Below are 13,393 nucleotides of genomic sequence, written 5' to 3'. Positions count from 1 at the left end.
TAAAAGAGATTCTAACTGGCATGAGCAACTTGATCTCTCTCAGCTCCATCACAGTTGGAGATTTCAACACTCTTTTGGTAGTGTTGGACAGATCCTCCAAAAAGAAGCTGAGCAAAGAAATCTTAGATTTAAATTTAACTATTCAACTTTTGGACCTAACAGACATCTACGGAACATTTCATCTTAACAAAAGTGAATACACATTTTTCTCATCAGTCCATGGAACATACTCCAAAATCAATCATATCATAGGTCATAAGTTTAACCTCAGTAAATTTTAAAGAATAGAAATTATTCCATGAGTCTTCTTGGACCATCATGGAATAAAAGTTGAACTCAGTAACAATAGGAATTTTCAGACTTATACAAAAACATGGAAGCTAAATAACCTTATGCTGAATTAGATAGGTGGGTCAGAAACAAGATCAAGAAGGAAATTACCAATTTTTTAGAACAAAACGATAATGAAGATACAAGTTATCAGAACCTCTACAATAATGCAAAGGCAGTCCTAAGAGTGAAATTTATAGCACTACAAGCCTTCCTCAAGAGAATGGAAGGAGAGGAAGTTAACAACTTAATGGGACATCTCAAGCAACTGGAAAAGGAAGAACATTCCAACTCCAAACCCAGCTAAAAAAAATAAAATAAAATAACCAAAATTAGAGCAGAATGAAATGAAATTGAAAACAGAAGGATTATACAACAGAACAATAAATCAAAAAGTTGGTTTTTTGAAAAGGTCAATAAAACAGATAGACCTTTGGCCAACATAACCAAGAGAAAAAGAGTAAAATCTCTAATCTCATCAATCAGAAATAGTAAAGATGAAATAACAACAGATCCCTTAGAAATCAAAAAAATCCTTAATGAATATCATAAGAAACTGAAGCTGGGACCATAAAAGTAAGCAAAAATAAACATGCTGGGCAGAAAGGGACAGTATGATAACTGGGCTGACTTGGCCTTGGTGGACCTGTATAGGGGAGAGTCCAAGTGGTCCGTGGTTGGTAGAGTCCCTAGAAGAATAGCAGAAACAAACACAAACCCTTTCCTTAGAGAGAATCCAATTAGAATCCAGTCCTCAAGGATTCCCCATGGGTAAAATTCTAAGAAGTATGATTTTATAGTAAAAAAAAATCATAAATACACCAGAAAAAAGTCACCATCAGTAGGAATCAGCAGAAATGGTGAAATAGGGAGGGGAGGGAAAGGAGGGGTGGATAGGTGGAGGGATCACCTCTATGGTTTATCTTACAAGGGTACCAGTGAATCTTTCTAAAAGTAGAATATAAATGTCTTAACACAATAACTAAGAAAATGACATGTTAACTAGTTTGATGAAAATATTTCAAATTGTATATGAAAACACCACACTGTATCCCATGATTGCATTAATGTTCACAGCTATCATTTAATAAAAAAAAGAAAGAGAGAAGCATAAAACACACCAAGTTTATCAGGCAAACGTGAACAAAAATGGAGGCTGAAAAGGTAATATAAATATCAGATCAAGCAGACTTAAAGGCAAAAAAGTTATTACATAAGACAAAAAGGGTTATTTAATGTCAGTGTTGATAAAGGGTATAATCTACATAGAATACACAACCATCATGAGCTTTTTGTGCTGAATAATGTAGCTGTGAAATACATTAAACCAATTCTGCTGCAAATACAAAGAGAAAATTGCAGGAACATGAGAATAATGGAAGACCTTAACACACATCCCTCCGTCTTTGACAGATTAAGTAAGCAAAGAATGAATTAAGACATACACGGACTGAATAATGGATTTCATGCATCTGATTTAAAAGATATACGTCAATTTTGTACTCTGCAAAAATAAAGTATACCTTTTTGCTAAGTACTTATAAAATATTTACAAAAACAGATTGTATTTCAGCCCAGAAAGGAACTATCAGTAAGTTCCCAAAAGCAGTACTTGGATAGGCTCTGTGTTCTGACCACAGTACAATAAAACAGAAAATTAATGGCAAAAGTTCAAAGCAACAAACCCAAACACTTTGAAATTTAACAACACTCTACTAAATAACTGTTGGGTCAAAGAGGAAATCAAGGCTGCAATTACAGATCATTTAGGACATAAGGACAATAAGAACTCTGTGCTGATGCTCCTGGCACAGTGCCAGAGATACATTCATAGCCAAAGATCTTATATTATTAACTGAAAAGCATGAAAATAAATGCACTAAAGATCCAAGCCAAGAAATTAGAAAACAATAACCAACCCAACCAAAGAAAATTAGGAGGCAGGAAGTAACACATTCAAAAACATAAAATAATGATTTGAAGATGAAAGAAATAACAGATCTGATATGTGTAAGAGGTAGTTCTTTGAAAGAGAATAATAATATGAATAAATTGCTAATCCAGAAAATGTTGACACAGGAAATTAAGAACAAGAAAAGAAATATGGCTTCACACACAGAGATTTTCATGAAGGGTGTTATGGTTTTAAGCTAATAAAGTTTAAAAACATCCAGTTGATGTTTTTCAAAGAAAAATAGAAATTGTGAATTGAATTAAAATGATAAAGTTTAATGCGCAAGGATTGTGTTACCTAGTAAGAGAAGGAAGTATACGTAATGATGAAGGATGTGGACTAGCTATGTACCATTTGCCAAAATACTCAACCTCTCCAAACCTCAGTTTCCTTATCTCTAAATTGACAATAACAGTATCGACCTCCTGAACTTGTGCAGTCAAAGGACTAACACAAGCCAAACTTCTAACACTGTGCTAATAGAAGAACCCCCCAAAAAGACACCACACATTTTTGTTGTTGCATTCCTTCAAAATTAAAAAAAAAAAAAGATATGTCATATACTATGCTAATAGGTTCAAGGCATACCAAAAGATGGATAGTTATTTGGTTAGCTATATAAAATCACTATGTTGTTATAAAATGTTGAGTGTTAGCACAAAAACACCCACATTTTCTTTCTGAATATATATAAAAGATAAGCAAATATAATCCAATGTTGTAATGAAATAATAAGACACAAGAATCAAATAAGACATTTTCTAGGAAGGAAGGAACGGTTGAATATGAGGAAATCTATCAATCTACTTTGTTACATTGCTACACAATGGACAGTGTGTTGACCTAGAATTGGTGTTTTTAGATATTCGTGTAAGGAGATGAGATAGGGCCAAAGATTTCTGTTCAAGATTGTTTGATGTGACATTTTAAACTTTCAAACAATCTAAATACAAAAAAATAGGGGAGTGCTTAAATATGCTTAAGCATACTTAGGCTTAATTGATATATAGACAAGTAGAATATTCTATAGAAAGATTTTGTGAAACCAAAGAAAATGTTTCAAAAATATTTAAAAATGTGAAAATATATTTGGTATAATGTGCTCATTGAGTATGGAAAATTATTAGTGTGTGCATCATGCTTACATATGGGGAAACTAGATATCATTTGTATGTATGTACATTTAGGTGGTTTCCTTGTTTTTGCTATTATCAAAATGCTACAGGGAATATCCTCATACAATTGTCATTTGCACAAGTATGAGTATCAAATCACCATGATTTAACCCAGTGTAAGAACTGCAATCTGTATGCAAAATGACACACAAGATCATTCACAGCAGTGTTAAATGCAACTGTTTGGGGTGGGTGTATTTAAGGATACACACAGTCATTTATGGGGGTAGGGGACTAAAAGGAAAGACAACAAGATGTCACAGTGGCTGTTGTAGAGAAGTTTTAATGTTCATCTTTGTATCTAATTTTAAAATTTTCTCCTTAATTGCAAGGTAGGAAAAAGTCAAATGTTGATGAAACATTTTAAGTGAGATTAAACAAAAGGAAAAGCATTTCCCTTACAAATTCAAGACATTTATTCTGTTTGTGTCCTCATCTGTAAAAAAAAAAATTACAATAAAGATTTCAATGAAGGTATTTAAAGCATTTTATACATGTATAGTGTCTGGCAAATGGTAAGGCAATAATATGTATTCATTCCAATTTCCATTTAAATCAAAATCATTGTGAGAATTCATTTTTTAAAAAATGCATATGGAGGTGTTTGGCACAAAGCATGAAGCATAACTGGTTACCAGCAGTTATAAGGAAATCTGAATTCTACATAACCCTTTATGATGACACATAGACTCTGAGATAGAAACTAGCATTGTTTCTCACTAACTGCCCCTCTTCACCATTCAACCTAAGTTTCTTCTATTTCTTGCATTTGTCTCTGACATGCTGCCATATTGCTTAAAAACAAACAAACCAATCAACCAAATTAAAAAAAAATGATATTGGTTTACTCCTTGCTTCTAGAGGACAGGAAGAATAAAAACAATCTGTCCTTTAGATTCCTTTCTGGGCTTCTCTTCTTATATAAATTCAGGTTGGGGTAAAATTAATTTAATCTTTGCAAATAGTTTGAGGTGGGGACCTACATGTAGCCTTGTGGATCCTTGAGTGTGGCCTTTTGACTGAATCCAAACTCTATAGACAAATTCTTTTAATAAAGGGATTTGTTCTGTGAAGTTTAGAGTTGGTCCAGGGACTGCACTTGGGGATCTGGAAGGCCATATGTGGCCTTGAGGCTATAGGTTCCCCACCCCTTGGTAGACACAGAATGATTTGTCTTGGAATTGGCCACTAAAGCTAACAGAAACCATCACAAAAAGATACATTGTGGGCCTAAGATTCAGAAATGGCTGTAGGAAGAGAACTTTGGGATTCATAGGATGTGGAAGATGACAGGAGGGTAATGGTGAAGATGACTGAAGTTTCACATCCTAAGTTCATGAAACATTATTAGTACCAAGGACAGAAGCCTGAACCCTGGAGAATAAAATGACAAGCTCACTTTGGTACTTAATGGCCTAAGGGCAAGAATTGCAAGGGAATGGCCATAAGCAATTTATAATCTAGCCCTACAGATCAGATGAACCTCAGATTAGAGATATATATTTGTGAAATGTCTGTTTGGATGAGAGGGTGGAAGCCTGGAGTAGAGTTGAAATCTTCACAAACATACCTGAGCCTTATGGAGCCTTGGTATTTAGAGAACAGAAGGGGAAATGGGATAGAGTGAAGGAACTAAGGAATGAGTAGCAAAAGAGTAGCTATAATGCCAAAGGTAATAGAGATGGTTTCAACAAGTTATAAGGAAATAGACACAGATATCCCAGCCCTGCAAGGGGAGAGAGCTGTAATCCATGGTCTAGGTAAACTAAAATGAAGACCTCATGCCTTTCGTCTTCCCTTTGCTTTAGTCGAAATCAGATGAATGCATCAACGAAAACCAAAACACAGGGTTGAGTTGAAACAATAATGCAATACTGGACTGCCCTGCAGTAGTCAGTCACATCTTCATTCAAACAGTTTCAGGAACCCTTGCAATGTCTTGAACTCTAGGCTTTGGCAACTGTGACGATATTAATTTTGTGGATCATTCAACCTAAGTGGGCTTTTGCATTATTATTAATAAAGGAAATGCTTTCGAACTATTAGGCTGTGTCATTTAAAGGTAGGGTAGAACCTAGAATCCAGGACTCCTGATCTCAGGCAGTGGACCCAGGGAACAAATCAAAGCCCCATAAATTATCAGCACCCAAGTCAGGGTATCTTTTTTCTGGTTAACCACACCCTAATATCTCACCACCACCACCGAAAAGGATCTATTTTCCCTGCCCCATTCTCCCCCTCATGTATACACACTTGTCTCAACCCTTCTCTCCTTCACTTATTCCAACCCTAGAAAAGTCCCTAATGGCTAAAGAAGCAGAGAGACAGAAATAGCCAAGGCTTTTTTTTTGGCAGTTTTTGGCCAGGGTTGGGTTTGAACCCGTCACCTCCAGCATATAGGGCTGGCGCCCTACCCTTTGAGCCACAGGCACTGCCCCCAGAGGCTGTTTCTTTAAGCCTAATACAGTGACCTCTGCACTTTCTTAGAAGTGCTTCTTTTATGTCAGAGAAGCACATGAGAGGTAAAGAGAAACACCTGTCTGCTGATGGTGGAGAGACAGTGAAATGCCTTAACTCTGCTTTACAATTTTGTATGATTTCTTCTCTATGATTTTCAGGTGATCATCAGTCTAACCATCTGATTTTCAGCAGTGCTCACCAGATCCCTCCACAGGGTGGGAAATATTTGCAAGCACTGAGCTTGCCAGCCCCATTCCAAGAGATGCCACTCTATATGCCGATGGCAGCAGTCCCATGACCACTGACTCACTAAAGCCCAGGAGGTGTCAGGAGCCATCTCCCCCACCCCAGCCAGGGCTATAAGGCTTCTATTCCACATTTAGGCTATTTTCCCTTGGGTATGTTACCGTCTCTGGTATCAGAGTGATCTTCTGCCATGAAAAGAAAGGAGCTAGACCACTTCTTGACCCATTTCTACTTAAAATCTACATTACTTTTTGCAGTCATAAATTCCGGAAGTCCACAAGGAGTGTCACACTCTGCTTTGCCCAAAGCTACTTGTGGTATCATTTACAAAGAACAGGAGATTTGGTTAAACTCTGTCAAACAAATTAAGATTTCATAACACTTGGAAAGTCATTGGGGCTTTAGCAGGAGATGAGGCTGAAAGCTGTCAAGCAGAGGGGTGTTGGTGTAGTGCCAAAGGGTTAAAAATCATGTTTCCCACTTAGGCTATAACATCTTTCCACCAGATCATAGCTTAACAAGAAAAACTACTGTGAGTACTCACTTCAAATTCAATGGAACATAAGAAAGACAGCCATGTAAATGGTGAACTATCAGTCTTTTTTGTCTTTTTTCTCTGAAAAAGTGAAAACATCATTAAAGTTTCAGAGAGAAGGAAACTCAAAACAAAGATAAATTCTACAGCCCACCTAGTAGGAAGGCCTACCACTGCTGTGTCAGATTACACTGTGCCTCAGCACTGAACTGGCGGGATATTATAATTAGGAAGAAGGGAGTGGAATATTTTGATGTGCTATGTTCCTGGTAGAAATGTGATGAAAGCAACAGTCTAATCAGACGTGTCAGGTTGGGGGGGTCTAAGAAAAATTAGAACTAGGAGAAATTGGAATGATCAGTTAAAAGAGGCTGCTACCAGTGGTGATGTTGACAGTGGGAACAGAAGGAGGGTTGAGATATGAAACATTTTGAGGAAAGAATTGGAAAAGCTTCATTACTCACTGAATATGGCTGATGAGAGCCAATTACGAGATTGATTGGAAGAACGGGGGGAGGGTTATTAACACAATCCAAGGAATCAGGAAAATGGTCAGGGTGTAACAGGGGATGGTGAGTTTGATCTGGACACCTGGAGTTTGATGTGACCATAGGATGTGCAAGAAAAATGATTTGACAGGCAGTTTGGAATGTAAAAATGAAGTCTGGGGGGTGGGTAGAGCTAAGATGTAAGCTGAGCATTGGAGGCCGTCACAGAAGCCTCCAGAGCGGGGGCAATCTGTGTGGGAGCACTGAGAGAGGGGACCAGACGGCAGGCAGAGACAGGGAGCCTGGGGGATACCCTTGGTGAGCAAGCTGCAGGTTCAGGAAGAGGAGCCAGAAAAGGCAAGCGCGGAGAGCTCCCACTTGCTCAAGACATTCTCAGGGAACAACTGAGCTGATTTTCCCCATAAGGAGCCAACACAAGCACAGACTCCAGAATACAAAGGGAGGAACCATTCTTCCCTCCTCGCTCCCTGCCTTCTCTTTTCTGAACGATGCAAGGAAATGAGAGTGAAGGAGACCCAGCCCCTGCCAATGGGCATCTCCCAGAGCAGTGGAGACAGAGTGGTCTCTGTCTTCCCTTCTTGGGCATTAGACTTATCCCAGCAGCTGGCAGAGTGACTCTTGAAGGAGGAGGGGGCCTGTGCCATGTCTTCAAGGAGTATATATTGGAACCTTGGGCCAGGCATTTTGAAGGAATCAGAAAAATTGGAAATCAAGGCTCCACTGTCAAGGAGACTACAGTATTTGGAAATCCAGAAGCCCACTCAAGTCTAATTATTTGAGATCAGTTAGATACTAAAGTTGGGGGAACTGACAAGTAGAGTGATACAGACTCAAAGGAAAGATATCAAGATATGACCTTGTCACAGTAAAAAGACTTGCCTGAGGGGGGACCTTGATAGAGGGAGAGGAAGGCGGCATTCCCATAGGCAGGAGAGCCCGCAAGGGCTGTCATGATGGAGGCGGAAGGCGAGGAAGGGTGGGCCCTGGCTCCGTGGCATGCTTTGGAGCACAGTGGTGGAGCAGTAGTGCCCAGAAATACTACATTTGGAAGTGGGTGAGCTGAGCGGTGCCCTCAGCAGGTGCATGATGCCAAAAGGCAGAGGGAAGCTCATTCTTCTCCAGCATGGCCCATTCTCCAGAGTGGAGAAACTGCACTAAGGGCAGAGTGGCCAGTATCCCCTCTGGGAGTAGCATGCCGACGCCACTTCCTGGCATCTGTCCTGAGTCATGGGGCATCCAAGGAGGCACCTTCTGTACAGCATGTTCTGATCTCTTGGGGATGTAGAGCATCCCCCACCCCCTCACATATGTACTGAACTGGCATGAGCACTAACACATTGGCTAGGCTCCCCTGGCTCAGTCCCCAGTGTCGGGATGACAATGCAGGCAGGAAGGGACAAAGAAGCCAGGAGTTGTCTGCACGTGGGGCTGCCCTTGGCTGAGACCTGGGACATTTTCACTGTCTCCCAAGGTCCAGGGAATTAGCACTCTTTGCTGAGAGGTGTGAGTGGCCACAGTCCTCCCACACATTTGCCCAAGGTCAGAGCCTTCAGAACTTCTTTGGCCATGAGATATCCCAGACCAAAGACAAGGGAGAGATGATGCCCCCAGGTTACAGCCTCCCAGGCATCTGATTCTAGGAATGGTATACCATTTCCCCAGCAACCACCTGTGGAGCCCCACTGTGGCTATTCCTGCTCCATTCCTTTCTGTCCCCAGGTCCTCACTGCCATCCCCCACCTGCCTTACACTCCCTCTCATGCCTTCCTCCTGATCTGGCCCCTGAGCCCAGCTCACCCCGCACTGGGCCCCCATCAGTCATTCCCTTTGTTTCCCCCTCACCTTTCCTTCCACACCCCTTTCCTTTCCTTTTCCAAGCTTTGGCAGGGAACAACACTCCTTTCTCCCTCTTCAGATTCTGACATCCAAGGCCCCATCTCAGAGGAAGCAGAGGAAGCAGGGAGGAAGGAATGATGTGCTGTGTGCATTTTTGCCCACATTTTTTCCTGCAGCAACTTAGCAGCAGGGGTGGAGGAGCTTCAGAGAAAGGAATTAAAAAGCAATAAAATGGTTTTGTGGCTCATGCAGCTTGTCAGGTGTGGGATGACATCTGGACAAAGCATTGGTTGGATTCTCGGTGGATCTGGACCCCAGACCTGGTTCTTGTATGGGCACGTAGACAGAATAAGTCACCCATCTCCTCCAACTCAGATTTTTCTAAGCCTAAGAGCTCAGTTTTCCTGATGCTACTGGAACAGGGACAGCACTTTGACATAGGAGATGAGTTTATGATGCCCCTGAGTTCAGCAGGCTCATGTTTGCACCAGACAACCTAGCATTGCACCAGGAGGAAGAAACTTCTCCTTAGACTCAGAATCACATCGCCCATTCACAGAAGGGTAAAGTGTCATATTGGTCTGTTTGGGGCTGCAATAAAGAAGATACCTGAGGCTAGGTAACTTAGCAAGAAAAGTGGTTTATTTGGCTGTGGTTATGCAGACTGCACAAGAAGGGGGCTGCCAGCGTCTGCTTCTGGTGGGGGCTTCAGGAAGTGTCCAACCAAAGCAGAAGGTGAAAGGGGAACAGGTAAGACACAGGGTGAGAGAAGGGGCAAAAGAGGGAGGAGGTGTTAGGCACAATCAGTTCTCACTGGAACTCATAAAGCAAAAACCCACTCATTATCTCAGGGAGGGCACCAAGGCATTCCTAAGGCATCCATGGCTGTGACCCAAACACCTCCCACCTGGCCCCACTTTCAACATTGGATATCAGATTTCAGCATGATATATGGAGGGCCACACACCCAAACCATATCAACTGTCATGGTGACCGGTGGTGGCTAAAGCAGCATCTGCCCCTAGGTTTGTTGAGAGCTAGAACTGAGCATGGGGGAAACTGAGTCAACAGCACCAGCTACATCCTAGCATAGAGGACCAGGAAAGCAGGATGGAGGATGTAGTTGGAGACAAGGCAGAAAGCAAAGGGATGGAACCTGGACCCTTCGCTTGTGCCTACCTCAGCTGTGGTCCTCACTGACAGAACGCACCCCTCCCTTTTCTTGCAGAGAAGCCACGGATGAACAACATCTTGACGTCAGCCACCGAGCCCTATGATCTCTCCTTCTCCCGCTCTTTCCAGAACTTGGCCCACCTGCCCCCATCCTATGAGTCTGCAGTGAAGACCAACCCCAGCAAGTACTCCTCTCTGAAAAGGCTAAGTAAGCAAGATTTCCCCTGGGAGTTTGGGGTCTGTCTCTGTGGCTTCCAGCACATCCTCCTGTGTCTCATCTTCTTGCTCCATACTCAAGGGGTTAAGTGTGGAATTCCAAGAACAAAGGCACCATAGGGTGGAGGAAAGGAACAGAGAAGCCTCTTGCTTTGGTTCTTTACGGCCTGAGTTCCCTCTTCACACTGTCAGAGGCCATAGAATCCCCAGATCCTCAGTCCACTTGAGACAGCATTCCAACTCATGCACCAGTTCAACTGTAGAAGAAGGTTTCCTTCAGCTCCATGCCCCACCTGCCTTCTTCAAACCATAGACCGTCTTTGCTCTATATCCTGTCTTGGAACTGAGGCCAGAGCTTTCTCTGAGACCTCCCCTGCAGAGATCCATAATCCAGCTCCCTCTCTAACTGGGTCAACACTGTCATGAGGGCCTGAGACTCTCCCCTCCCCCCCACCCCATTTCATCAATCCAGTCCAATCTACCCAGTGATCCCAGATCTGCCATTTGAGTCTGGGGAGGCTCTGGAAATTGGTGGGTTTAGGACACTTAAATTTCAAGAACATGCATGAAGGGACAGCCCTTCTTTCTTCACTTTCTGGCCATCGGACCTTCTCTCCCCATTTTCCTCTGAGTCTCTTTTGATGACCACCTTCAACTGCTGTTGAAGTCCCAGGGCTGACCATTTTCTTGAAGCTACAGGGGTAACCCTGGCCAAAGTTGAGCCCAAGTCTCCATCAGCCACCTTCATGGTGGAATGTTGAGTCTCTGTGGCCAGTAGTCAGGAGCTCTGAACCGAGGAACATGATGGATGCCCTGAAGTGAGAGGATGTGGCTCAGTGACCCCTCTGGGCCACTGAGGAGCAGACAGCAATCCCACACTTTGCAGAGCTCTAGAAGGTCGTCTATAGGAGGCCTCCTTCCTGAAATGTAGTTTTGTGTATTATATGTAAGTCAGGCTAAGTTCAAGGGTGCAGAAGGCAGTGTGAGCTGGGGAGGGCTTACTGGATGGAGTGGAGGGTGGGGCCTCTGAGTGAGGTGCACATATAGGATTGCTCCAGCCTTCGGGTCCTGTGGTTGCCTGCGGAGTGTGTGGGAGGCTAGGTGCCTGTGTACTGGTTTCCTGTGCATGTCTGTTACCCGGAAGAAGGTGCTACTATGTTCCTAAATTACCAGCTAAGCATTTTCGCAAGTGCCTCCTAGTTGGAATATCTTCCTTTATTCTAGAAGGCAGCTGGTTTTGTGACCCAGCTTCCACAGGGAGAGGCTCTGGACTCCGTTGGGAGGCTGCTATATGACTGCGTTAGCCAGACAGGGAGTCATTCTGTTTCAGTGTCATTGGTTTCATGGAGTTGTACTTGCCATCAACTCTGCCAGGAACTCCCCCAGGGACCTCCAGGATGCCCTGGCTACTCAGGACGTCTATGGACTGGGTACCTGAACATCACCTGTCAGCTTGTTAAAGATGCAAACACTTGGGCCCACTTCGGATCCACTAAATCAAAATCTGCATTTAACCAGCCCCCAGGGATTGGTTTGCACAAGAGTAGAGAAGCACTGCCTTCCCTTGTCTGAGCCTCCATGTCCTAATCCATAACTAAAGGGGTTTGACTGTATTATCCTGGGAGCTTCACAGGTCTGTGGTAGAGCAGAAGAGGAGCAGAGTTCTCCCTGGATCCTGGCTTCAGCATCACCCCACTTGCCTTTTCTCTCTGTGTTTCCCCCCCGCAGCTGACAAGGAGGCTGACGAGTATTACATGAGGCGGCGGCACCTGCCGGATCTGGCCGCCCGAGGCACCCTCCCCCTCAATGTCATCCAGATGTCACAGCAAAAGCCCTTGCCACGGGAACGACCCCGCCGGCCCATCCGGGCCATGTCCCAGGACAGAGTCCTGTCCCCGCAGCGGGGCCTGTCCGATGAGTTCGGCATGCCCTATGACCGCATCCTGTCTGATGAGCAGCTGCTCTCCACGGAGCGCCTGCACTCCCAGGACCCACTGCTGTCTCCGGAGCGGACGGCCTTCCCCGAGCAGGCGCTGTCCAGGGCCATCTCGCACACGGACGTCTTTGTATCCACACCCGTGCTGGACCGCTACCGCATGACCAAGATGCACTCCCATCCCAGTGCCTCCAGTAACTCCTACGCCACCCTGGGCCAGAGCCAGACGGCAGCCAAGCGCCACGCCTTCGCCTCCCGCAGGCACAACACGGTGGAGCAGCTGCACTACATCCCAGGCCACCACACCTGCTACACAGCCAGCAAGACCGAAGTAACCGTGTGACTGGCGGGCAGGGCCAGGCTGCTGGCTGGGTGGGACAGGGCAGAGGCCAGGGGCAGAGCTTCTAGCCTTGCGGTTCTCCTTCCCCTCGTCCCTTCTATAGGAGGTGGAGTTGGGCCACCTTTGTCCAGAAAGCCACACCCCCGGGACACAGCCCCGATGGCCTGGTCCAACACACGCAGACCTGGGACCTAGAGTGATTTGTTCTCTCTCCAGAAGAGTCAACCGGGAGTGAGAAGGGGACTAGCCCCCACCCTCACCCCACCACCTTCACCAACTCCCTTCTAGCCCCACATCCCCTTGCCCCCTTCCTGGGGACTCAGTGGCAGTTCTGTCAGCCAAGAGACCCTCACCTGAGCCTGGTCCAAAGCTGCCTGGGTTTGAATTGGCTGGCAGATGCAGTCAGCGGGCTGACCAAATAGGCTACTTGGTCTCATTCATTTACCTAGAACTGCATCACAGAAAACTTCTAGTGCCTAATAACTGCCTGCTTGCTCTCTCAGAGCCAGGGAGCTGCTGTGTCCATAAGCACAATAATGACCCTTTTCTTGCCTGCTGGGACCCTCTGGTCCCCACCAAGTGGCCCTTCCTTTGCTGACCCCTGTGGGCCCCTCCTTGTCCCTGAGTTCTCCACTCTGCCTTGGACAGGGTGGGGCCCATCCCTTCAGCTGTCTCCCCGTTGT

General features: G+C 44.4%; 1 protein-coding gene across 3 annotated transcripts in view; it reads left to right on the top strand.

Annotated features, from left to right (window-relative positions):
* Window positions 1–13,269, top strand: part of SHISA6 (shisa family member 6) — a 344,280-nt gene extending 331,011 nt beyond the window's left edge. Inside the window, exons 4-6 of one of the 3 annotated variants that reach the window (XM_003791087.1) lie at window positions 6,078–6,134; window positions 10,274–10,426; window positions 12,163–13,269. In XM_003791087.1, the coding sequence (XP_003791135.1) occupies window positions 6,078–6,134; window positions 10,274–10,426; window positions 12,163–12,713 (761 nt within the window). In that variant the 3' untranslated portion in view covers window positions 12,714–13,269. The remainder of the gene's footprint in view (window positions 1–6,077; window positions 6,135–10,273; window positions 10,427–12,162) is intronic. The other 2 variants (XM_003791086.1, XM_012805980.1) reach the window with 2 other exon arrangements.
* The last annotated feature ends 124 nt before the right edge of the window (window positions 13,270–13,393 follow it).

The sequence above is a fragment of the Otolemur garnettii genome, unplaced genomic scaffold (genome assembly GCF_000181295.1).
Source record: "Otolemur garnettii isolate 467f Iridium unplaced genomic scaffold, OtoGar3 scaffold00046, whole genome shotgun sequence".
Lineage (NCBI taxonomy): Eukaryota > Metazoa > Chordata > Mammalia > Primates > Galagidae > Otolemur > Otolemur garnettii.
This window is presented reverse-complemented; position numbering and strand designations above follow the sequence as displayed.